Raw genomic sequence first — 27,354 nt, forward strand, 5'->3', positions numbered from 1 at the left:
TTGCAATCAGTTGGTACACTGAGATTTGTTTGAGTGACACTGAGATGGTAGTGTCTACTATCGGAACAGACAACCCCCCCCCCCCCCAAATCTTTTTATTAGAGTACCAAAAAGGGTGTACAAAAACAAAAAAAAAAACAAGAAAAAACAAAGAGTGGCACAACCCTCGCAGGGGTAAACCATCGATTACAAACCAGGTACAAAGTACAAGTCCAATAATACAAAACAAAAACCACTATTACAAATTGTGTGCCTGTGTGTGTCTCTTGCAAATTAAGAAGGATAAACGATATAGGATGTCCATTGGCAGGTCATTACCCCCGAATAATACAGTGCATCCAAACAACCCATATTGGCATAGGTGTCCTTATAAAGAGGTAAATTAGTATTCACCAATTGTTGCCAAAACTGGACTGAGGATGGAGAGGGTTTTTTTGCCTAGCACAGAGTGATCACCTTTCTGGCATAGAATAGGAGACTGAGAAGTGTCCTCTACGCCGTGGTAGAGACGAAGTCTTCGAATAGGGCCCAACCAGCAAGTTTTGGGAGAGGAAGCAAAGTAAATAAATATTGGCTAATGCTTTCTGTGTCCTAGCGGTGACTGGCATTCTTCCAATGCGGAAAAATTACAGTCCCCACACTAGCTTCTGACCTCCAGGCAGATATTAAAAAAAAACACCAGTGACTGAAACACTAGAATATATCAGGATTTTAAAATGCAGCTAGTGTATTTACTTCAATCTGACTTGAATTAAGCAGATTGGTACCCCCTGTATGGCAGCACAGCATACTGGGCGAGGAAGTGACAGAATCTGAGCATTTCTGGTGTTCTGCATAAACCATTTGCAGACAAGGAACATGGAGGAGAGAACAGAGAAGTGACCTAATCAGACTTGCTGCTCAATCACTAACCAGTCACAGGCTGGGGCATGAAGGCAATCTAGCTGAGTGGCTTAACTGCAGTAGAGATAGGACAGGTCACCAAGCTGGCTGTGCTTTGTGGAAGGGCTGTGTAAATCTCAGAACTGGGTGTACATAAATACAATTCCTTAGACAGGTATAACCGCTCCATTACATATATTTCAGCTGTGTTCGTAGCCATTTTCCTGGAATTCAGCTTTAACGGCAAAGTGGACAGCATAAAAATTAAGCAGAAAATGCATACAAGTTGTACAATGTAATAATCGTTTATTTTGGTTTCCTTCATTTTTGGAAGGGAGTGATAAGGGCAGAAGGACAGAAAGATTTTGGTTTGTACAATATCAATACCGTTCGTTATACAGTTAAATTCAGTTTTAACAAGTCTTGCATCATTTTCATAAAAATTCGTTCTGATCTGTGCAATGACTTTTTCTTACCCTAGTTTACAGTGCATCTTCATAAATCACAGAGGTCTTTACATAGTGCAAACCATTGTTGTGCTTGTATACAATTCCCTTGTGTCTTGCATTTAATAAAAAAACACCTGTACACGAACACCTCAAAAAGCCTTAAAACTAGTAATGCTGACAATATCGCTCTACTTTCTCTCCCAAAAGAACTGCTCATTCATTCCCTTATTAAGTTTAAATATTACCAGACAAGTCAGCAATAATTGCACTTTTTAAATGTTTACTGAATCAGTGGCAAGGACAAGCCCCAGCCCCCTAGCAGCTTTGACATGGAAAAAATTCCTAAAGAAGGAAAAAGACTATGAGGCTTATTTATTAGGGCAGTGACCCCCACAGGAACCAATCACATCATCTTTCATTGATCCAGCTGGCAGACTGAAATCTGGTTATTTTTGATCTTTGGACTGCACACTGCACCGCCTTACTAAATAAGCCATCGGTGTTTAAATGTTTTAAAAAGTGTGCAGAATGCTTTTTCTTTAAGTGTACCTGTGTATCTCTAAAGACCATGGTTTGAATACTACCACTTTAAAATACCACCCCTGCAGCATGTGAGAAAGAGGACATTAATAAAAGTGAAGTCATCTGCTTTCCATTGTGCAGGCCTTTATCCTTTTAAAACGGTATATACAAAATTGCAGGATAAGAGATCTGATATGGCAAAGCAGGTTGGTGACTTAAAATTAAAGATTGATGGCATTATTTAATGAGGCAGAGGTCAAAGTGCAAAGTGCAGTGTCACACCCCCCCCACCCCAAAAAAGGAAGCTATTATTTATTTGCTGTTCTGATGTACGCTTAAAAAAAAAAAATGCATACTTAAAACTGATTGCTGTGAGCTCAGGAAAGGCCAGACATCTCACACACTCTTAAAATGAAATACTGTGCATTCAAATGTGTCATATGATGGCACATTAGAACTACTTAGAACACACTATCAATTGAGCATGGTAGCAGAGAGATTTTGCTATATCAGCATCCCAAGAACTTGGAAAAAAAAAAAAAAAAAAACGACAATGTACTGGTAATACGGATTTTCCAATTTCTGTCACAAGGAACAAACAAAATCCTACAAACAGCCAAAGTAAGCGTCAGTTAAACACTACTGAACGTAAAAAGTAGCTGTTTGACCTCAAACCACCAGCACATCATCACTCTTTGCACTGCCTTGTTAAATAAGCCTCTTAAATCTGTTACAGAATCACAGAGCAGGGAAGAAATAAGGAACAGTATGTGGATTACACCAAATTGTGACATGGATAAAACTGACATGCACACATGTGCTGGGTTACATTCACATCTGCCGAGTCATTTAGAGCATACACCAAACATCCACAAAATAATATTACTATAGGGAAGAAATATCAAGAAAAGGGAGATTTAGAGATTGACATTCATATTAGAGATGTCCAAAAATGACTTAAATCACATGTAGCCGTCCTTCACATTGTAAGGCCTAGTTTTTGAATATTTTTGGTCACAGTTGAGAAGATGAACACAAGTGACCAATAAGGCATTGTAGAAATGTCTTCCATGGTATTCCTATGACCAGCCAGATTTGAAAATTTCTATTGTGGTTTGATAGATGGCGATACTAAAAATGGTCTTTTTATACATTGTTATTGGCATAGAGTTCATCAATTTGTTTCTGGAAGTATTTTCGCTGCTCTGGCCTCTTGGCTTTCAGTGTGGGAGTCAGCAGGCCATTCTGGATTGAAAACATTTCTGGGTATAAAGCAATGTCTTTTACCTGCAAAAAAAGTAGCAACAGAATAATTCAGAAAGAATAGCACTTAAAGTAAACTTTGCTTCCCCTCCAAAAAAAAAATAATTTCTATGCAATCCATTTATATTATTTTTTTTAGGTCACAATTTGAAATCTCACTACTGATCTGCGTTACTGGTTCACAGTTTTACCAAAAGCAAATCAAATTACAGATATCCCCTGCAACATGAATTTTATCTTTGGTAGACCGTAGAATACCATCCATGCTAAAGGGATGCCAAAGCAGGTGCTTTTTCAGGCAGTGTAAATTTGTTAGAACTCTTTTGGTAAAGGTGGAAATAATCTTAAGTATTGCTGGCTTACATCCTTGCAATGTGCAAAAGATTCAATAAGAGATTTCTTTATTGAACAAAACCAATGCTTTTACTTTAAAGTGGTTGTAAAACCTCACATAAACCTAGTAAAGGGACTATCCTCAGGTGACACACAGATTAAACAAATCCACCTACATAGGTTGTATCTGTCTATATGCAGTCTTCTTATCTCTACATTCTTTCAAAGTGCTGAATTTATAAAGCTTGTCTGAACTGTCAGAAAAAAAGAGGGCGGAGAGCTAAAGTTACACTCTGCAGAGCTCAGTGAGGAGGGGTCTGAGAGATGATTGGAGGAAAGAGACAGCCCCCTTCCCACAGCACACAGGAACAGAGCTGAGGCTATCTGCTGGAGGTCCCTCCCGTCACCATTTTTTTCTTGGTGTCAGGAAAAAATTGTCAGAAGTTAGTCATGCTGATAGCAGAGGAACAAAGCAGAAATTACACTTAATGCTTTTACCACTTGCCACCCAAGGTACGTCATATGATGTCCTGGGCTTTGAGCGAGGTAACAGTGCAGTTACAGGCATTCAGATATCAGATCAAATATCATTCAGATATTTTTTTTCTGCCGAATCCCATAGAAACAATCATAGCGGCTGTTTAGACGCTTGATTGTTCTTGCAGGCAGCGGGAGGGGACATAGCACCCCCTTGCCCGCCCGATGCTTCTAACAGTTCGCCTGTGCAATTGGCAAGCCAGAGAAGTAATTCGTCAGTGGCAGAAGCTCACCATAGAACACCAGTGACCAGATGGTCCGACAGTCTAACTCAGAGGCCCGAGCGCGGCGTTATGAAGTCACGTCCGGCCTGGCAGTTGTAAATACTGCTGTGTACTCAGCTGGAAAGCCTGAGATCTTTTTTTTCTTCAGTTTTTTTTTTTATTGATCTCAGCCTGGAGGAGAGATCTGGGGTCTTATCGGACCCAGATTTCTCTATGAAGAGGACCTGCCATGCGCATTCCTTGTAATAGGAATAAAAGTGATCAAAAAAAAAAAAATAGGGAAAAAAGTGTAAAAAAAAAAAAGAAGTCGCGCCCGCATAAGTAAACCGTGTTCAATCTACACTTTTAGAAAAGGTCTTTCCTTTGCTTGTTGGCTTTTTCAATGTTAAGGAGAATGCAGTAGGGAAAGTGCACCCTTACAGCGTGGCAGCATTAACTGACTCTGAGTAAATTCCATTGCTGGGCTTAGTTAAAGATGTACAAAGCAGAGGATCAACAACTTTCAACTTGAAAGAGGAGCTTCAGCCAGGTTCCAAAAAATGTAAAGTAGCTGCTGACTTTTTATAAGACCCTCACCTGTCCAGGAATCAAGCGCTGTCCTCACCTGGGCAGGGTCTTTTTGGTTCCCAAGCAAGGGCATGTTAACTGTGGGAAGACGGCTGTGACTTCTTGCAGCTTCACAGGCAGATTCCCACTGTGCATGTGTGAGACATGCTGTGCCCTCTGAATGGTCCTGCAGCCCCCTCGGACCTAGGACGTGTGCCAGAAGGTTGTAGGGAGGGAGGTCCTAGGCAATCTGAGCAGAAGTGGGAGCAGGTATACACACACACACAAAAAAATATGGTGCAGAAGGAGGAAGAGGAGCAGCTTTGTTGCTATTCCTACTCATTTCTACTCTAAAGAAAAAAAGCTGTTTGAGTATTTGAATCTAAATGGACTTTTTCTATTAAATTAGCTGATGCACTTGCAGTGCTCTAATGAGGGAAGTTGTAGGGTCTTCATCCCTCTAGAAGTGATTAACCCTTTGGGAGAATCTCACTAAAAATGACATTTTTGTTGCAGAAGATGCTTAAAAATCTGACTTGTGCAGACTTCTGGGGGAACCAGTAAGTCAATCACACAAGCAAGAAATAGAATTTCTGTGATAGACCAACTGTGTATAGAAATCCTCCAGATTGCAATTCATTTTATAGAAAATTATAGAGCGGCAGATTTAAAGGAAAGACAGTATTTAATAACTTTCAATCACAATATGGCTTTTGTAGCAATTGTATATGCTATTACATGCTATATTTTTACTATTTGGAGTTCCCTTTAACTTAAATATTTTTAGTTTTTGAGTGAATTTCTCCTGCATGGATTGGCAATAAAAAGGCAATAAATTCTGGGTAGTAATACCAGCCCTCAAGCTTGCAGTTTTAAAAACAAAACTTACGATGGTAGCTGCTATATTTGCACCCAGACAGGTTTCCTTTTAAAATGTACACTGTAATAGCGGACACCGACAGAGTACACTTACTTGTTCAAACGTTTTTAATCCAGCTTCTTTTCCGAGTTTCAAAAAATCTTCTAGTATGGCATTTTTAAAGTCCTAAGAAAACAAGAAAAAAAAAAAAAAAAAAAAAAAAAAAAAAAAAAAATCAGGATGTTCAGAGGTTAGGGGCGCATGCCTTCAGAAATGCAAATTTCCCTTATTCTAAATTACAAAGATCTTACATTTACACTGGATATAAAAAGTCTACACACCCTGGTAAAATGTCAGGTTTCTGTGATGTAAAAATAAGATAAATCATTTCAGAACTTTTTCCACCTTTAACCACTTAAGGACCGGGCCTCTTTGAGATGTGTTGTTTACAAGTTAAAAACTTTTTGCTAGAAAATTACTTAGAAAAAAAATATATGTTTGGGTGTTCTAACACCCTAGAGAATAAAATGGCGGTCATTGCAATACTTTGTCACACCGTATTTGCGCAGTGGTCTTACAAGCGCACTTTTTTTTGGAAAAGACACATTTTGGAATTAAAAAAAAATATAAGGACAACAGTAAAGTTAGCTGAATTTTTTTTTATATTGTAAAAGATAATGTTACGCCGAGTAAATTGATACCAACATGTCACACTTCAAAATTGCGCCCACTTGTGGAATGGCGACAAACCTTTACCCTTAAAAATCTCCATAGACGACGTTTAAAAAATTCTACAGGTTGCATGTTTTAAGTTACAGAGGTGGTATAGGGCTAGAATTATTGCTCTCGCTTTACCGATCACGGCAATACCTCACGTGTGGTTTGAACACTGTTTTCATATGCGGGCGCTACTCACGTAAAATTTATTTTGCATTTTTTATTTTTATACGGTTTAAAAAAAATAAATAAAAATTGTGTCTTTTATTCCTATTACAAGGAATGTAAACATCCCTTGTAATAGAAAAAAAAGCATGACAGGACCTATTAAATATGAGATGTGGGGTCAAAGAGATCTCACATCTCATATTTACACTTAAATGCAATAAAAAAAAAAAAATGGCCCTTTAAGAGCTGTGGGCTGAAGTGCCGTTTTGATGTCACTTCCACCCTGCATTGTTATGGAGACGGGTGGGGGCCCCATCTTCCCCTCACTCTTCTCCATGCCCAGCCAGGGCGAAGATCTGATTGCCTCCGCGGCGGAGGGCACCAGAGCGCGGCAGGAGGAGGACCCCCTCTCCCGCCGCCCATAAAAGTGATCTTGCGGCGAATCCGCCACAGAGGCCACTTCTATCTGAAACTGGACTGCCGGCCGAACACAAGGATACCAGGGTTATGGCAACTAGCTGCTGCCATAATGACATCCCCGTCAAAGTTAGGATGTATATCGGCGTGCGGCGGTCCGGAAGTGGTTAATGTGACCTATAAACTGTACAGCTCAGTTGAACAAACTGAAATCTTTTAGGTGGAGGGAAGTAAAAATCAAATAATAGTTGCATAAGTGTGCATACCCTTAAATTAATACTTTGTTGAAGCACCTTTTGATTTTATTACAGCACTCAGTCTTTTTGGGTATGAGTCCATCAGCATGGCACATCTTGACTTGGCAATATTTGCCCACTCTTCTTTGCAAAAACACTCTGTCATCTGTCAGATTGTGTGGCATCTTCTGTGCACAGCCCTCTTCAGATTACCCCACAGATTTTCAAATCAGATTCAGGTCTGGGCTCTGGCTGGGCCATTCCGAAACTTTAATCTTCTGGTGAAGCCATTCCTTTTTCGATTTGGATATATGCTTTGGGTCACTGTCATGCTGAAAGATGAAGTTCCTATTCATGTTCAGCTTTATAGCAGAAGCCTGAAGGTTTTGTGCCAATATTGACTGGTATTTGGAACGGTTCATAATTCCCTCTATCTTGACTAAGGCCCCTGTTCCAGCTGAAGAAAAACAGCCCCAAAGCATGATGCTGCCACCACCATGCTTCACTGTGGGTATTGTGTTCTTTTGGTGATGTGCAGTGTTGTTTTTGCTTCAAACATATCTTTTGAAAATTATGGCCAAAAAGTTCAACTTTCATCAGACCAAAACACATTTTCCCACATGGATTCACCTCAGATGTCTTTTTGCTAAAGTTAGCAGGGCTTGGATATGTTTCCTCGTAAGAAAAGGCTTCAGTCTTGCCACTCTACCCCATATCCCAGACATATGAAGATTACGGGAGATTGTTGTCAGTACTTGCCAGATATTCCTGCAGCTCCTTTAATGTTGCTGTAGGCCTTTTGGCAGCCTCCCTGACCAGTTTTCTTCTCAATTTTGGAGTTCTTGGTAATGTCCAGTTCTTGGTAATGTCACTGTTGTGCCATATTTTCTATACTTGATGATGACTGTCTTCACTGCGTTCCATTGCATATCTAATGCCGTGGAAATTCTTTTGCACCCTTCTGACGCATATTTTTTTTTTTTACAATGTTCTTTATTCGAGAAGAGTGTATGTTTGCAAGACATTAGCAGTAGTAATATAATCACTATGCACAGAGAGAAAATAATATATACTGGAAAACATATATAATACTAGTATCAGAGTAAAAAAGAAAAATGCTAACAGTGACATGACATATTCCAACCCCATGGATGCATTATAGGGAGAGTTTGCCCATCATGCATTTTTCCCAGTTCAGGCAGGGACTTCATCCATCTCATTACATGTGGAGGCTGTTTCCAGCCAAGTGTCCCAAATTTTCCCATATTTGGTCGGGCAGCCTCTGGGCTTAGAGTTCTTTTTTGTAAAGTACACGTTATTAACTGTAGCTATTCACTTTTGGAGAGTTGGCGGTAGTGCTCTGAGCCACTTTCATGCTATGAGCAATCTATAAACCGCATTTCCTGTAAGAATATGTAGTGAAATTTGTCTGGGAACACTCCCAGTATACATTGTCTGGGGCATAAAATAAGGGGGGAACCCCATCTTGTCATGTATGAATTGCACTATATGGGACCAATAGTCCTGTATTACCGGGCATGACCAAATCATATGGAAGAAATTGCCGGTGGAGCTTTTGCACCTGGGGCATAGTGGACTGTGGTTACGTCTATATTTGGCTAAGCGTATGGGGGTCATGTAGGACCCATGTAAAACGGTCTGATAATTTGGGGGAAACCTTTTTTCATGCATCCAATACTTCTTCCCATTCGTCCTCCTCCATCTCCCCCACGTGCCCAGTCTGCCTTTTAAAATCGGTAGGCAAGAGTTGTAAAAATATTGAGATTAGTTTTTGAGACTCTGACCTGGATATTACACCCAAAACACCTAGTTGTTCCAGATTCAGGGGAGTGTCTCGAAATTGGGTCTGGATGGCGTGGCGGAGCCGGAGGTAACTAAAATGCATCGAGTTGGAGAGGCCAAAGTCATCCTTAAGTTGCTGGAACGACTTCAGGATATTACCACAGTATATATCCGTTAGGTATACTACTCCCTTAGTGATCCAAAGGCTGCAGTCTGGTAGCAGTGGCAGTTCTTTTAGACATGGGTTGTCCCATAAGGGTGTCTGTTGATGCATGGGGGGGGGGTCTTGAGTTTGCACCTCACTACCTCCCACACCTTACAATAGTTGTGGAGTAATCCCTTCTGACCTCCCGAAGTCCAGGGATCACCAGGATCCCTGAAGAGAAGCTGGAAGGGGTGTTTGTGGATACGGGTGAAAGGGGAACAGACAAGAGCCATATATCGCTCCCTATCATCTTTATCCAAATATAAAAAGTGGGACAGTTGTGCTCCCAGGTAATATAGGTTAAAGTCTGACAATGCTGTACCCCCTAAATCAGTGGGGTTCTTCAGCACGTGCCAGCACAGTTTGTGACGGGTTTTACCCCACAAAAATGAGCTTAGAATGGCTTCTATATTTGAAGATCCGCAGGGGTATATACACTGGCTGACAGATACCTTTTAACTGATGCTTTGGAATCCCACCGAAGACCATGGCTTTTGCTGTAGGATGCGTCCAAGAAAACGCCAGGAAAGACCTACTAGAACAGCTGAACTTTATTCAGGGTTAATCAGAGGCACTTTAAAATGATGGCAGGTGTGTACTGACTCCTATTTTAACAGGAGTTTGAATGTTATTCCTTCATTCTGAACACAGCTACATCCCCAGTTATAAGAGGGTGTGTACACTTATGCAACCAAATTTTTTTAGTTTTTTTTTTCGTTTTTCTGCCCCCCCCCCCCCATTTATAGGTCACATTAAAAAGGGGGGAGAAGTTTGGAAATTATTTCGGTCTCATTTGTTTACATCACAGAAACCTGACATTTTAACAGGGGTGTGTAGACTTTATATCCACTGTATGATCTCTTTATTATTATTATACATAGAAATATAGAAGAGTGATGGCAGAAAAAAAATAGGCAAAGTGGTCCACTAAGTCTGCCCCAATTTTCTTTTACTTACGCTTTTTTTTATAAATTTTCTTGTCTGAGTATAGATCTAGGTTTGTCCCAAGCAAGATTGAATCCACTTACTGTTGACTGACTCACCATCTCTGCTGAAAGTCTATTCCAAACAACTACCCTTTCAGTAAAAAAATACTTTCCAAGATTAGTTTTGAACTTTCCTCCTGCTAGTTTGAGGTTGCGTCCCCGGGTTCTTGCTCTTGGCTTCATATTGAAAATATTGCCCTACTAAACCCTATTCATCCCCTTGATGGATTTAAAGGGTTCCAATCATATCTATTCTTTCCCTTCTTTTCTTTGTACATTTATATTAAAGTGGCTGTAAAGGGCACAAGGTTTTTTTTTTACCTTCATGCATTCTATAATAAAAAAATAAAAATAAAAAAAACACTTTAATATTGCTTCAAGTCTCTCCTGATATATTTAATCCCTCAAACCTTTCACCACTTTTGTTGCCCGTCTCTGGACCTGTTGTATTTTATCAATATCTTTTTGTGATGTCTCCAGAACTGCACACAGTATTCTAAATGAGGTCTAACTAAAAATCTTTATTGTAGGGGAATCAGAACCTCCTTTTCCTGCTTACTCGTGACATCTGATAAAGGCCTAAAACCATGCAGAATATATTTCTTCCAAAGCCCTCTCAAATGGGAAGACAATTTTTAGATTTCTAAATTTGCCTGGGAGTTTTTTTAAAAAGTATACATAACTGGTCATCAGCCTATTATGACACTAGGAGGCAATCTTATTTTACGATACACCTACCTTATTCTTGCACAGCTCTTCATAAGTGCCATTCAGTTTCCTCTTTTTGGCCCAAATGACTGCACTGTCAGGATCTGGCACCACAATACCCACAAGGAATGCCTGAAAACAAGAAAAAGGACATTAATATGTGCTTCTTTCATATCATACCAATTTTTACAAGAGTGTAGGTTAGTATTACCTGTAAGCTTTCTCCATAAACAAACACCTGTACCACTGGCTCACTTCTTAAGTAGACATTCTCAATTTTTTCTGGTGCAATGTATTCACCCTGGGCCAACTTAAATATGTGTTTCTTGCGATCTATAATTTTTAGTGTACCGTTCTACAAAAAAAAGAAAGAAAAAAAAAAACACATTTACTAATATTTGGAATAAATACATCTAAAAAGATAGAGAAAATATGCCAAAATTGTAATTACATCTGCAATACATATGCCCACATCTACTTTCCCAGCACAAGGGCTAGGGGTAGGAAGTCTATTCCTCCACCTGACATTCACATCTCCACATGCAGGACTAGTGGGTAAAACTAGCACCAAAAGACATCTAGACTTGCAAGCACAACACATTTTCTTTTTTACATAATCCTGCAATCTGGATCTCCCCAATGATTTGCATTTTAAAAAAAAAATGTATGCAGCAGGATGGGTAGAGTGCAATCAGAACCTTCTAGCACAAGCTGCTCTTAGGAGTTTAGTACCCATAGACATGTACATCACCCAATCTGGAATCATCATTTAGAAATCATGAATCATAAATCTGGCTAGGAATTGTCAAGCACTGGAATTGTTTACATTTTTCACATATATGTTAAAATCTGCTTTTTTGCTTGAAAATGATTTGGAAAGGGGGGTGCTTTTTCAATCAACAACCCAGGTTGGGGGGAGCTCTTTGGCGCAGTAAAAGTGATCACTTATACAGAAGTCAGAATAATAATTATTACACTGATTCAATAAATTACTCTTTATGGAATGATTTATTGTGCATGAAATGTGAGTACCTGGAATACTAATTAAATATATTTGGATGTTTAAGATACTACACTATGGGAGCCTATTATTTTTATGCTGGCTATGAAATGTAACCACTAAGTGGGGAGAGGACAGCAATGGAGGTGAAGCCTTAAAACACTTCTGGCCCAGTCTATTGTCAAATGACGGCTGGGCGGGACTGTCATCATCTTGGGTGGACCTCATATGACGTCCTCCCATGCCGCGCTGTGGCACGATCTGTCACCGGCTGTGCCCACCGGACACAGCCAATGACTGATCAGTGTACTGGCCTGTTGCCGGTACCAAGTGATCTCTGTAACCAATCACAGCAGACTGCATGACAATTGTAAAGTAATAGCTTGGATTCATGCCATTCATTGCGTACAATTGTGTTGCAATCTCAAAAAACTCACCATAACTTTACGAAATACCTTGGATTGTCTACTTTCCTAAAAGGGGTCATTTAGGGGATATTTGTACTGTCCTGGCATTTTCAGGCCCTTAATTTTCTGTATATGTGTCACAGTACATGTTGGCATTCATGGTTCCCTCAATGAACTGTAGCTCCCCAGTGCCGGCAGCACTCATGCAGCCCCAAACAATGACACTCCCACCACCATGCTTGAGTGCTGCCGGCACTGGGGAGCTACAGTTCATTGAGGGAACCATGAATGCCAACATGTACTGTGACATACTGACGCAGAGCATGATCCCCCTCCCTTCAGAGGCTGGGCCGCAGGGCAGTATTCCAACATGATTAATGACCCCAAACACACCCCCAAGACAACCACTGCCTTACTAAAGAAGCTGAGGGTAAAGGGAGTGGACTGGCCAAGCATGTCTCCAGACCTAAACCCTATTAAGCATCTGTGGTGCATCTTCAAAACGGAAGGTGGAGGAGCACAAGGTCGCCAACATCCACCAGCTCCGTGATGTCATCATGGAGGAGTTGAAAAGGACTCCAGTGGCAACCTGTGAAGCTCTGGTGAACTCCATGCACAAGGAGGGTTAAGGCAGAAAATAATGGTGGCCACACAAAATATTGACACTTTGGGTCCAATTTGGACATTTTCACTTTAGGGGTGTACTCACTTTTGTTGCCAGCGGTTTAGACATTAATGGCTGTGTTTTGAGTTATTTTGAGTTAACAGCAAATTTACACTGTTATAAAAGCTGTACGTGAGGACTCACACTGTAGCAAAGTGTCATTTCTTCAGGGTTGTCAGATGAAAAGATATAATATTTACAAAAATGTGAGGGGTGTACTCACTTTTGTGAGATACTGTATGTTTATATAAAGAAAACTATACCCTGTATATAATTAAGTTTTACAATTTTAGGTGATGAAAAAAACAAAAAAAAAAAAAAACAAAAAAAAACACCACATGTTTTGTGCCATTAACAATTGATCGTTTCAGGAATACAGTCATAACCTTGGATGACATAGGTTCCTCTGTTTCACATATTATCTGAAAGCCCCTATTCCAAGAAAATGTGAGATTCCAATTCTAACCTCGATCTAGAGTTATTGTAAACTGACAAAGAACACTCCTATGCAACCATCATTGATTAACCTCCTGGCTGGCACTGTACTTACTGGTAACCATTTACCAATATCTCCTGTGTGCAGCCAGCCATCCTTGTCTAAAGCTTCAGCCGTTTTCTCGTCATCTTTCAAGTATCCTTGAAAAACATTTGCTCCTTTGACACAAACCTGAAAGACAAACATTGAGTTCACGATACTTCAGTCTGCTGCTTAGAAGAGAGTTATAGTACAAATATCTGTGCTTTGCACTTACTTCGCCTTCTCCCTTGGATGCAAAATAATTCATGTCTTCTACATCAACCAGCTTTATATAGTTGCAGGGCATAGGAGCACCCACGTGACCTGTTAATACATGTTCACAATCAATATGTATACACAGGAGCATTTAATGCTGGCTTTACACACTGCATGCTTGTTCTTTCTTTAACCAGTGCAAGCTGGTCCACACTAGCCTTCTGTTTGGACTAAAAGAACAGCATGCACATCATAAGGTCACCCCTGTCATGTCATTTCCTGAATTACCAGTATGTCATTTTGCTTGAGATAACATGAAACTACATAAATGCTTCATTTATTAAAGCAAAATACAAAAGCAAAGCAGTTATGGTGTGCAATGTTCAGCCAATGAGATATCTTCATTCCTAACCGTAGAGTAGAATAGTCACAATAATGAAAAAGAATCTCCTAGAATTTATAATGCTTCATCTTACACTTCGATTGTACCGGTAGCACCCAGTTTAGAATGCTTGAAAAGAAAGGATACCTTTTGTCATGCCTTTTGTTAGCAGAATTATACTTTCCCATAAAGGATATGAAATGAATAGAACTCCTTATAGTTAGAATACTAAACTCTAGAGAATTGAACGATTATCATCACTTATTTTTACCTATTTGCTGACAGCCATTCAGAAAATTGATTTAGAAATTAGCAAATTATACTAGACTTTTTTTTTTTTTTTTTTTGAGAAATGCAAAGTGTATTCACCTGCTGTCCAGTCTCCAGGAATAGAAAGTGAACAGCCAGCAGTACATTCAGTCTGTCCATAGCCTTCATAGAACTTGATAGGAAAGAACACACAAAGACCAATGTATTACAACTGTCAATTATAAAAAAAAGTCGTCTTATTATAGGTTTTAAACATATTTAACCCTTTGGGGAACCAATTGCATGTAGCACTTGTGAGTGAGAGTGTCGATTTCTGGCAGCAGGGACCCCTCTGGAGACCAGCCCTGCCATTCACAAAAGATCACATAGCCTGCAGAGCTGTGTGTATCTGCTGCTTGTAAACATACAAAGCCCTGGCCGATGGCTCACACAGCCATGCAGCGTTGAGTGAGCTTTATGAATGAACAGTCTTGCTGCAAGCTGTGCCATACTGGGCACTGGTCTTGACAGCGCTAATCACACAGCGGGGGGGCTGTGTGATTCATTGTCCAGGGCTATGTATGTGCAGATAGATCATACAGAGCTGCAAAGTGGAGTGATCTTTTTATGGTTAAGAATGAAAGATCAGCACCATCATGCAGTAAAAGAACAATCAGCTTAATAAGGGGGCCGTGCTCTGTGCTGACTGCATCTCCCCCCACAGGAAGGCACATAATTTGAACTTGATAGGGTGGAGCTACAGCTAGCAAAACAGGTGTGTTTAATCCTCAATGGGGACACTGATCCGAATAGGATCATGTACTTTGTCCCCTTCAGGATTGAATAAAGTTTTTTTTTTTTTTTATTTATTTTTTTTTTTCAAATAGTTTTTATTAAATTTTGTCAGAACAACAATAACAATACTGTAGATAATAAGCAGTAATCTTACAACTTCTAAAATGCAAATTAGCCAGCAAGGAAACAATAAGTACAGCCAATTGAAAAATATTTTACCCAAGCTCCTGCAGCTTCAGTTTGGGGTTGGTGTGAACAATTAATTAAATTTTGGACATAAAGGAGTTTCCGAGTGCTGGATTGTGAAAACAACAGAACGTTATGGTGGTTGGTTATGAGGGATCTACAGGTCTGCTGTATGTAAGGAGAAGGCAACTTGTGTGGGCGTACGTGTTGAAAAGGAAATACGGCTTATACCGGTGTGATCTTCCCCCAGACCCATTCACCCCTAACGGGACCGTGCTGTGAATGGATGGGGGACAAGGGTATTTAAGATAAAGTTAGGCAAGTTCGGTATATCAGGGGCAGAGGGTACGCCTCAATAGAGTTATGGTCTTTATTATGAGGGAGAGGGGAGGAGGGTGTCATACATCATAGAGTGCACCTCTATTTGGTATGAAAAGGGGGAAGGAGGGATTAGGGGGGGCACGGGGGGGAAAGATACAGACATGTTGGGAATTGCCGACTTACCATGCGTGTGCGGGGGGGGGTAGAGGAGAAAGTCAGTGGGGGGGTTTGTAGGAGTATTGGGTTCCGTTTATAGCGCATCTGGGAGCGGGGTTGAGCTATTAGGTTGCTTGGACGACTCCCTAAAGTGGATCCAACAAGCCCATGTGTTAGTAAATTTGAGTGGAATCTCTTATGCTTGGCAAATGAGTTTCCATTTCTGCTATCTTGTCCACTCTGAGGAACCAGTCTTCTATCGTAGGGGGGATCGTGTTTCTCCATTTTGCAGGGACGCAGAGGTTTGCGGCATTAATAAGGTGTATAGTAAGGGATTTTTTATATGCCGAGGGGAGCACAGATGTATGATGGAGCATGTATTGCGCAGGGGTGAACGATGGAGTGTAAGTGGTTATTTGGGAGATCTTGCTATGTATTTCTGACCAGAACGATTTGAGGAGGGGGCATTCCCACCATATGTGAATGAGAGTGCCTTCTGATGAGTGGCATCTCCAGCAGGTGGGGGGGACGGATGGGTGGAATTTGTGAACCTTGTCAGGTGTTCTGTACCATCTGGAAAATATTTTATATCTATTCTCCTGGATAGATACGTTAATGGAGCCTTTATGAGCGTGGCCTAGTATGTGTTCCCATTCTGCCGTGGTGAGGTCTATGGACAGCTCTGACTCCCAGCGCCGAATGAGAATATCGTCTTTAAGAATATGGTTGGAGAACAACAGAGCGTATACAATAGAAATCAGGTGACGCTGGGGTTCATCGCCGCAACAAATCAATTCAAAAGGCGTAAGGTCTCTATGCCAACATGAGATGGGATTATGCGTCGTGAGAAAATGTCGGATTTGTAGATATTTGTAGAAGGGAATATTATACTCCGGTAGTTTAGTGGTTATGGCTTTGTAGGACAACAGTTCTCCTTGGTGGAAAAAGAGTTGGGCCCGGGCACGTGTGTTGAGTGAATGGTTGGACTGGGCTGTCAACCTTAGGCCTGGAGGGAAGTCAGGGTTATGACCAAGCGGGGTCATGGGTCCCGGGGATGGTGTGAATGCTAGGGATTTGCTTGCTACCCTAAAAAGATGTAGGGTTGCTCCGATAAGTGAATGGTCTATGTGGGTTTTGGGGATGGATTTAGGATTAATCCACGGTAGGTGGGACAGAGGTATACTCACAAAAGAGTCCTCCAAGGTGATCCAGTCCTTATCGGAGCGGTGTAAGTGCCAATCTACAATTCTGGTTAGGTGGCACGCCCAGTGGTATTTTTGGAGGTCCGGAAGGCCTAGGCCCCCTGATAGCTTGGGGAGGACTAACCTGTCCCAGCTTAACCTGGGTGTTTTTGTTGCCCAAATGAAGACTCTGCACATTCGTTTGTAGGCAATGAAAAAGGACTTAGGTAATCTAATTGGTATCGTTTGGAATAGGTAGAGGAGTCTAGGCAGTGCGTTCATTTTCAATATGGCGGTTCTTCCTATCCACGAGAAGGAACCCAGATGCCATTTTTGGAGGTCCTTTTGAATATTCTGCAAGGCAGATTGAAAGTTCCTAGCATATAGGTCCTTTAAGTTGGTTGGAATTTTGATTCCTAGGTATGTTATCGCATGGGTTTCCCAACCGAAGGGGAAGTTGAGTTTGCATTGCTCAATGAGTGTTTTTGGTAGTGTTATATTGAGTGCCTTTGATTTTGTGAAGTTGATCTGAAGGTTAGATAAGTTTTTGAACAGTGAGAAGTCAGCTAGGAGGCTAGGGATAGAGATGGTCGGTTCTGTGAGAAAGAGTAGGATGTCGTCTGCGTATGCGGCTATTTTAAGGTGTTTATCGCGGATTTTAATGCCCTTGATATCCGGGTTGTCACGTAATCTGCGGAGCATGGGTTCCAGGGTCAATATGAAGATTAGAGGTGAGAGGGGGCATCCTTGGCGGGTGCCATTGGATATCGAGAAGGCGTTCGACAGGCGGCCGTTGACCCTGATCCTAGCCGTCGGGGAGGTGTACAGGGCCAGGATCATCTGTAGCATGTTAGGTGGGAAGCCGATGGTGCGTAGTGTAGCTTCCATATAGTCCCAAGCCACCCTGTCGAACGCCTTCTCAGCGTCCAAAGAGAGAAAGAAGCCTTGAGTAGACGTTTTAGTAAGCCAGTGGTGAATATTTAGCGCTTTAACTGTGTTATCCCTAGCTTCCCTGCCAGGGACGAAACCAACCTGGTCGAGAGATATTAATTTGGGCAGTAGGGGTAGGATACGGTTAGTCAATGCTTTTGCGTATATTTTTTTTTTTTATTTTTTAATCAAGCAAGAGTTCTTTGAAAAAGGAAAAACTGAAGCCAAAAAAAAAAAAAAATAGGATTTTTGTACTTGCCGTAAAATCCATTTCTCTGAGTTCATTGACGGACACATCGCTCCATATTTAGAACCATAAGGTTATATCACCCCCTGCAGGAGTAGGACACTAGGCAGAAAAAAAAAAAAAAATAAGGACTTGGCTATGCCTATGGGCAGTCCTAGGTGTTATACATCCCCCTCTGCTATAGGCCTTCAGTTTAGTAACAAGCAGTGTCAGACGTATTCGAAATCCATAGAGGGGTGGGGGCTGTGTCAGTCAATGAACTCAGAGAAATTGATTTTACGGAAGTACAAAAATCCTATTTTCTTTCCTTCATTGACGAACACAGCGCTCCATATTCAGAACCATAGGGACGTCCCCAAGCAGTGGCAAACATGAGGGATGGGACAACAAAAAAAGCCAAGGCTAAACACAAGAGCCAACCAGGTGACAGGAGCTCAACAAAAAAACAACTAGAGCCCAACCTGAATAATATACCCCAGAAAAATGGAACAGACCCTCTAAACAGCAGCCTGCAAAACCTTGCGACCAAAAGAAGCATCCACAGATGCCAGCACATCCACATCCATGTACATAACAAAAAAAAAAAAAAAAACACACCACAACACACAAAATCACCAGGACCAAGATTCTGGCTGGGAACTAGAGCCTTACTCCTGACTAGGTAAAAAAAAACAAAAACTGAAGGCTTATAGCAGAGAGGGGGATCTATACCACCTAGGACTGCCCATAGGCGTAGCCAAGTCTTTTTTCTGCCTAGTGTCCTACTCCTGTAGGGGGCGATATAACCCTATGGTTAGGAATATGGAGCGCTGTGTCCGTCAATGAACGAAAGAGAAATCTCCTATTAAAAATACCAATGACCTGGGTTGCTCTGGGTCAGCATCACAGTTTTGATATGAACAGTTTTAGAAAGTATCAGCAATTGCAGGCTACATACTCCTCAAGTATGGTTTTCGTGTAACTGCACTTAGCCAAGACACACCCTAAACTGGATTCAATGGTTCTGGACCCCAAAATATGTTGGGTAAATTCTGTTTTAGTTAAAAAGAATTGTATTTTTTTCTTAATAAAACTTTAGATTTGCAGAGCAGGATACAGGGGTTTTACAATTATTAACAATATTAATGTAAAGTATCAACTTGCAATACACAGCCCGGCTCTGGAGTGTGCCCACACAGAACACTCAACTGAGGGGGCACTGGGAGAAGGAGCAAAAAGCACCAGTGGGGGACTCAAGAATGGGAGGTATGGGGACGCTCTGTGCATTACAACTGCACAGAGCAGGTTAGTATAGCATCTTTCTTTTAATAAAAAAAAAAAAAAAAGAAGGTTGACAATCACTTTAAAGGCATTCTATTAAACTATTACCATTAGTTGTAATCATATACAAGGTGTGTCCACAAAGTAATGAGAATGAGATTATAAAAAAAAAAAAAAAATATTGAAAAATTTTACAGTTGAACATGGTTTCCTTTAAAAGTATGCTCCTTGCGAGTGTACACAATGCTCCCAATGATTTTTCCATTCTTCATAGCATCCTTGGAGGTCTTCAAGTGGGATGGCATTCAGAGCCTGCGTAGTGGCGCTTTGGAAGTTATCCACACTACCGAAAGGTTGTCCTTTCTCATGTTCAAATTTTGAGTCACAATTTCATGAACAATTGACTTTGTTATTCCCATTTCCTCTCTTCTGCTTTTGACTGACTGTTTATTATCAGAATGATTGCAGAGGAAACAAGAATTACCAAGTAAATTGTTCAAGAAATCTTGACTCAGGATTTGAACATGAAAAAGGCTCTGAACGCTATACCACTTAAGGACTTTCAGAGATGCTATAAAGAATTGGGAAAAGAAAAAATTGCTGGGAGCATTGTGTACACTCACACGGTGAATACTTCGAAGCAGTGGAGTCCCGTAATGCAGGGCGCAGCCCCCCCCCCCCAATCCATGCGTCTGACCTATAATCTACATGCAGGGTGCCTTTTTTTAGGCTCTAATAAGCTTCAAAAAAAAAAAAAAAAAAAAAGGGTGGGCTCGGGGCGCAGTGTGTGACAATAGTGAATATTCGCTATGGTCTTCCTGATTCTCCTGGTCCTGAGACCCATCACCCGATTGGCTGAGAGGAGAATCGATCCTATTGGCCGCAGAGGAGGAGGGAGGAGATGCAGGAGAAGCCACTGTGAAGCACCAGGAGGAGACATGAGGTGAAGCCGCCACATGGAGGAAGCGCTGCCCGTAACCTAGATGGGGCAAGTGTGGGGCTGGTGACTGACCACCACTGCTTTGAAGTAGACAATTGTTCAACTGTAAAATTTTTAAATAAAATAATTTTTTAAATATCAGTCTCATTACTTTTTGGACACACCTCGTATGTGGCAGCACAGTGATGGGCTTTGACATGGAGCTGCCATATATAGTGCATACAGCCAGGGTTCCTTGTTTGTGCTGGGAGCTTGCTCACTCGGCGCCCCCAGCATAGTGACCTAACTTTTACCGACAGCTGTCAGTCACTGTCTACGATTAGGAGCCGGTGAGGTGGGCTCACAATCATGTTGTCACTGTGACAGCCAATCACACGACTGGTAAGCCCATGTAACACCTCCAGTTTAAAGAACTTTTAAAAGGTATGGCTCCTGCTAGCTGGCAAGAGTTAAAGGCATAAATTATAGAGTAGCAGCAGATACTCTCAAACACACCCACAGTGCGAATCAGCTCATGTCAATGCTAGCTTGAAGTATATTTTAAATCACTAGGCACTCGAAACAAAGCTGAGCAAGTACAATATCCAGCAGCACTGTATATGTATCCTTAACATTTTTCTTAAATTTCAAAATATAAAAAAAACTGTACCAACCTGGCAACCGAGAGCTGCACGCAAGAACGTTAATACAGTAGCAGAAACAGGAGCGGCTCCAGTAATCATAAGTCGTACTTTTCCACCAAGACTACTCTATACAGGAAGAAAAAAAAAATGTATTTAAGAAAACTACATAAAATGTACTGAAGTAGTCGAAAAATTTGATGGACCTCTCATGGGATATTGAACAGACTTGCTACATTTTTATAGTCATAGCTACAGTATATTATAGCAAAATACACAAATGTAGAATTTCAACATTAGGAAGAAAAAAAAAAAAAAAAAAACGCGCCCCTCCCTTCAGTGGGTTGTATATATACACACGCACAAACAGGGTGTGGTAACATGATGGGGTGGGGCAGACAACTGTGCTCTGTGATTAAATATTCTTGACAGTTTTTTTTTTTTTTTTTTAAATTAGAGAAAATACAGAAGGGTATGTGAAATGGGCCATTTGAGCCTAGACATACTGAACAAAGCTGAACGCCAGGTAAATATCTCAACAGTTGAAATGCATACATAGAAACCATTTTATCTACAAAAAAGGTCTGCCCATCCGATCTTAAAATTTATACAGACAGCCCTGTCACATAGAACAGACAAGGATGGTGAACTGACATTTTTACTGCAGTGAAGCTAAACCCCTTTAACGCACACTGGTCAGCATGTGTGCATGCACAACACCTTGCCGACTCCCATTCCTGCCCTTTCCTCCCCCAATTTGGAGTGGCAGTATAGGGGGTTATAGTTGTAAATGGGGAGTAAATATATCTTGTTTTTGAATTTCATGCAATACCTGAACTTTCTGAAATATGAGCTTGTCCCATAGGCTATCCTTTCGTATAATTCCGCTGCGGAGCTCGGCCTCTTTCCGCTTTGAAGCAAAGTCTAACAGCCAGCGCTTCAGTGAAGTATTTGCCTGCCCAAATATCTGAAGACAAAGACATCAGTTATAATCACATCAGGAACAGAAGGATTTATACTCCTGTGTAAGCACTGCTAGGCATCTTACCCGATCAAACATCCTGTTCAACAAACGGGGCACCACTGGGAAAATGGTGGGCTGCAAAACTTTCAAGTCATCCATCAACAGCCTGATGTCTCCCTGGAAAAAGCCTATCCGAGCCCCATGGCAGAGAACTACACACTGAAACATAGCAACAATGTCAATGATAGATTTTTACATTTAGAAACAGTCGATTTACATTTTGTAAAAAGGGTTCATTTAAATTTGCTCGAGCCAGATAATGTATTTTCAATAGTTATATTAATATTAGATTAATTTGTTTCTAAAAGATTTTTAAATACAGGATTTTTCCACAAATCTCTGTTTACGGAGCATACTGTGGTTTGTAATAAAACCCTGCACTACCTGTTCACTTTTTGACTTTTGTATGTACTAGAAAAGGAGGGAGTTGTGTCCATTTGGTTATACCTGTATGCATCACTTGTTCTCTTGCCAACTTGTTACATAGTAGATGAATCTGAAAAAAAACACAAGTCCAACCTATGTGTGTGATGATATGTCAGTATTACCTTGTATATCCCTGTATGTTGTGGTCATTCAGGTGCTTATCTAGTATTTTTTTGAAACGATTGATGCCCCCTGCTGAGACCACCGCCCGAGGAAGGGAATTCCACATCCTTGCCGCTTTTACAGTAAAGAAAACTCTACGTAGTTTATGGTTAAACCTCTTTTCTTCTAATTTTAAGAAGTGGCCACGTGTCTTGTTAAACTCCCTTCTGCGAAAAAGTTTTATCCCTATTGTGGGGTCACCAGTACAGTATTTGTAAAATGAAATCATATCCCCTCTTAAGCGTCTCTTCTCCAGAGAGAATAAGTTCAGTGCTCGCAACCTTTATTCATAACTGATGTCCTCCAGACCCTTTATTAGTTTTGTTGCCCTTCTTTGTACTCGCTCCATTTCCAGTACAACTTTCCTGAGGACTGGAGCCCAGAACTGGACAGTATACTCTAGGTGCGGCCAGACTAGAGTCTAGTAGAGTGGAAGAGTTATCACTTTATCTCTTGAGTTAATCCCTTTTTTTGATGCATGCCGATATTCCGTTTGCTTTGTTGACAGCATCCTGGCATTGCATGCCATTGCTGGGCCCATCATCTACTAGGACCCCCAGGTCCTTTTCCATCCTAGATTCCCCCAGAGGTTCTCCCCCTAGTGTATATATTGCATTCATATTTTTACCACCCAAATGCATTATTTTACATTCTACATAAAACCTCATTTGCCATGTTGTTGCCCACCCCATTCATTAGTTCAGAACTTCTTGCAAGGTTTCCACATCCTGCGGAGAAGTTATTGCCCAGCTTAGCTTAGTATCATCCACAAATACAGAGATTGAACTGTTTATTCCATCCTCTAGGTCATTTATGAATAAATTAAATAGGATTGGCCCCAGCACAGAACCCTGTGGGACCCCACTACCCACCCCTGACCATTCCAAGTATTCTCAATTTATCACCACCCTCTGAACTTGTCCTTTTAGCCAGGTTTCAATCAATGTACTCACCCTATGGTCCATGGCCAAATGGACCTTATTTTGTGCAGTAAACGTTTGTGGGGAACGGTGTCAAATGCTTTTGCAGAATTCAGATACACCACGTCTACTGGCCTTCCTTTATCTAGATGGTAACTCACTTCCTCATAGAAGGTTAATAGATTGGTTTGGCAAGAATGATTCTTCATGAATCTGTGCCAATTACTGCTGATACCGTTTTCATTACTAAAATCTTGTATATATAGTCCCTTATCCCCTCCAAGAGCTTGCATACTATTGATGTTAGGCTAACTGGTCTGTACTTCCCAGGGATGTATTTTGGGCCCTTTTTAAAATATTGATGCTACATTGGCTTTTCTCCAATCTGCTGTACCATTCCAGTTTGTAGACTGTCAGTAAAAATTAGGAACAATGGTCTGGCAATTACTTGAGTTCCTTATGTACCCTCGGGTGCAAACCATCCAGTCCAGGTGATTTATTAATGTTAAGATTCACAAGTCTAATTCTGTCCTTTGTTAACCATGGGGGTGCTTCCTGTGACGTGTCATGAGGATAAGCGCACTGCAGTTTTGGTTACTAAAGCCCCCCCCACCCGATTCCCTCATGAGGAGAATACCTTCGCCATCTCCTCATCCTTTATAACCAGGTGTCCTTCCTCATTCTTTATGGTGCCAATATGCTTTGTCCTCCCTTTTTTACTGTTTACATACTTAAAGACTTTCTTGGGATTTTTTTTTGCTATCCACCGCTATGTGTCTTTCATGTTCTATCTTAGACGCCCCAATTGCACCCTTACATATCTTATTGCATTCGTTATAAATTCTAGTCACATTGCTGGCTAACAGCACAGCAGTAAGGCTGACCATACACGGTGCAAATTTCTTACCTACAACCACAGGTTGCAGAAAAGAAATTTGCACAATTCCCCCATCAACACAAACAGTGTTGAAAGGGGAATCTGCAATTGTTTTCTCCTGGCAGGGGCAGCAATCCCCACCAGGCGAAGACCGTGATTGCAAGCGGCTATAGCAGCTGCTAGCGATAATCGCAGGAGAATCCGGCAGGATGGTTGTACCCAAATTGAGCGATCAACTTTGTACATTTAGCCTGGCCATTAATGGTTCAAAGTTTCAAACCGTGTATGGCCGGCCTAAAACAGCTTGGTAAGAGATATAGTAGATTTGAGTTTGTCTCCGGCTATCTACAAGTGGTAAATATAAGATTTTCATGTATAGCATTTTATATTTATTTTACTAACAAATAGTATATACAGAAAACTATTTATTCCTTTTAAAATAGGATGTGTACAGGTCTTGAAATATAAACAAAAAGAATGATGCATCACCATCCTTTAGCCAATACACAAAATATTGTATGCTACATGGTCCACTTTATACAAGGGAAATAAATTACAGAAGAACTGCGGGTGTCGGTGAGAAAAAAAGGGCACAGAGCAAGAACATAATGAAACCAGTTTAATTACACAATGACAGCACAGTACATCTGGTCTAATCATTTAATGCAAAACAAGAGAATAGTTATGTATACACAGTTCATGTTACATGGGAGGAAACCTGGCAAGTCTAATCGAAGGTGGGGGAACAAATCAAACATCATTCCTTTACAATAGATAGTTTAAACATGAATAAGGCTTGGGAATAATCTCAGCATTTATAAGGAAGTAGCATGACGCACATCATTCTACACATTGATTTGCATGCATGCCAATCAGGTTTGTTTTTTTATAAATAGGTTTATGTAACTGACGCAGATAAAAAAAAAAAAAAAATTAAGATGTCAAAAGCCTAACCAGCCTGTGCATTGTAGCTGGAAAGAGACTGACCATGGTCTGTGTTAAGCCAAGTCACATGAATATGCCACAGACATTGGTTTATAATTCGGTCTTTTATAGGAATTATTGGCCATTACCATTTTAGAATGGCATAGTTTGAGCTCAGCTGTGCAAAATAGTAAACGCTTAGAGCAGATCTTTTGGTGGTTTTGTTTTCAGTTTTGGATAGAGTAAGGAAGATTTAAACCCTCTGGGTTTACACTGATGCAAAGTGGGTTTCCCCGCATCCAATTCGCATTACAGGAGACTGACCGGCTCTCAATGGAGCTGGTTCACACAGCTCCGGGGCAGCCGCAAAGCACACTGCAAAAGGGTCCTATGCGTCTTTGGCTCCGTCTTGGGTCCAAATTTTGGGCTGAATTTGCACCTGATTCGTACCTGAAATTGTGTACAGGGACACACAAGACCCCCTGCTGTGAGCCACGGCATGTGTGAACTCAGCCTTAAGATTTGTATGCTGGGGAGGATATTTGTCCTCACTTTGTTTGCAGACTTGGACAGGAAGTATAGGGATATCAGCCCAGTGGGGAAAGTGGAGGATTTAAAGTGATCCTGTCACCGGACCTCACTTCTGAACTGGAAACCTTGCAGAAGTAGAGGATAATAAGCACCTTCATGTTTCCCCACTATTTTCTCCACGTTATACCCTGGTGTAACTTTAGTAGGAATTTAAACACGTCCTGGATATGTTAATGCTGGCCATTGCACCTGCCCTCTCCTCCTGCTGCCATGCAAGAACCTGTTCGTAAAGATTAGGGTTTTTGTCAATATTGGCACTTTGGCATCTATGCACCCAAAAGCATAAATAAATAGCAGGGGAACACTACAGAACAGCTTCTGAATTCCAGCAATGATTCTGCCTAAGGCTATTGATGCCACAACCAAGACGGCAGAGCCCAGGAGCAGTCATAGGTCTGTTATTATGATCAATCACTACAGGGAGCTCAAATGCGATAAGGTAATCTTACAGGAAGATGGTTAGTGATTTTAGTATCGAGACAGGGTCCCTTTAAAACCCCTGCTTCCGTGTGATCTCTAAGGCAGACCATAGATGATGCTGGGAGAACAGTGATTATTGCTAGTGGCTATAGCTGCTGGCAATAATCGCATGCTAGAAATCCAACATGCTGGTTGTACCCAAGTCGATCGATGGATTGACTTGGATACAATCAGCCTGCCCATACTTGGATCAACTATCGGCCAGGTCCCTGCTGAACCAGCCAAAATTCAAACAAACAATCTATAACCGGCTTAAGACAGAAAAGAAAGAAAAAAAAAAAAAAAAAAAAAAAAAACTCTCCAACAGGAATCATACATTCCCTTTCAATTGGGAAATGCTGTACATTCCCCACCTGACGATATCTTTTCACAGATAATAGACAGCAATAAAAAAAAAAATATATAGAGATAGATAGATAATATATATAATTTATATCTGTCTGAGGTTCTCCCTCAGGCATGTGAAACTCAAAGGAAACTGTGTTCCTAACTGAGTGGAATACATATGCAAAGGACCACAATATGCCCACAGAGGCAAGTGCCTTCTTAATCCTAGAAAAATATGATTACTTTGGTACTTGTACTAATAACCAACATTAAAAGTTTATCCCTAAAAAAAGGGTCCATGAAATATCTTGTGAAGCATCCTACCGCAAAATTATGTAAGGAGTGTAAGCGCCATCATTTAGACCTTCATTTTGCATACCTATGCCCAGATCATGCACATTAAAATAATCGCCTTTAAAGCTACCAAAAAAAACCACATAACAGAAGGGTCTGCATGGATACAACTTAAAATGAATGTTCAGGTTAGTACTAATATTACAAGAATATTTGGTAAATTTGAAGGAGAGGATACAATCCTAAGTGCCAGTTCACACAGGAGCGACTTAGCCGCCTGACAAGTCACGCTCCGTTCTGTACTATGGAACCATTCTAATAGGAGCGACTCAAGTCGCTCCGACTTAGAAAAAGGTTCCTGTACTACTTTGGGGTGACTTCAGGGCGACTTGCATTGACTTCT

The 27,354-nt window shown here is 40.9% G+C and overlaps 1 protein-coding gene across 5 annotated transcripts in view; it reads right to left on the reverse strand.

The window, feature by feature from the left end:
- Positions 1–1,168: 1,168 nt before the first annotated feature.
- Positions 1,169–27,354, reverse strand: part of ACSL1 (acyl-CoA synthetase long chain family member 1) — a 141,480-nt gene continuing 115,294 nt past the window's right edge. For all 5 annotated transcript variants that reach the window (XM_073607312.1, XM_073607301.1, XM_073607275.1 and 2 more), the window contains 10 exons: positions 21,975–22,109; positions 21,759–21,893; positions 20,960–21,055; positions 14,411–14,483; positions 13,679–13,767; positions 13,477–13,593; positions 11,067–11,210; positions 10,886–10,987; positions 5,730–5,801; positions 1,169–3,140 (listed from right to left, as the gene is read on the reverse strand). In XM_073607312.1, coding sequence (XP_073463413.1) covers positions 3,000–3,140; positions 5,730–5,801; positions 10,886–10,987; positions 11,067–11,210; positions 13,477–13,593; positions 13,679–13,767; positions 14,411–14,483; positions 20,960–21,055; positions 21,759–21,893; positions 21,975–22,109 — 1,104 coding nt within the window. In that variant the 3' untranslated portion in view covers positions 1,169–2,999. The remainder of the gene's footprint in view (positions 3,141–5,729; positions 5,802–10,885; positions 10,988–11,066; positions 11,211–13,476; positions 13,594–13,678; positions 13,768–14,410; positions 14,484–20,959; positions 21,056–21,758; positions 21,894–21,974; positions 22,110–27,354) is intronic.

The sequence above is a fragment of the Aquarana catesbeiana genome, linkage group LG01 (assembly GCF_042186555.1).
Source record: "Aquarana catesbeiana isolate 2022-GZ linkage group LG01, ASM4218655v1, whole genome shotgun sequence".
In the NCBI taxonomy this organism is placed as follows: Eukaryota; Metazoa; Chordata; class Amphibia; order Anura; family Ranidae; genus Aquarana; species Aquarana catesbeiana.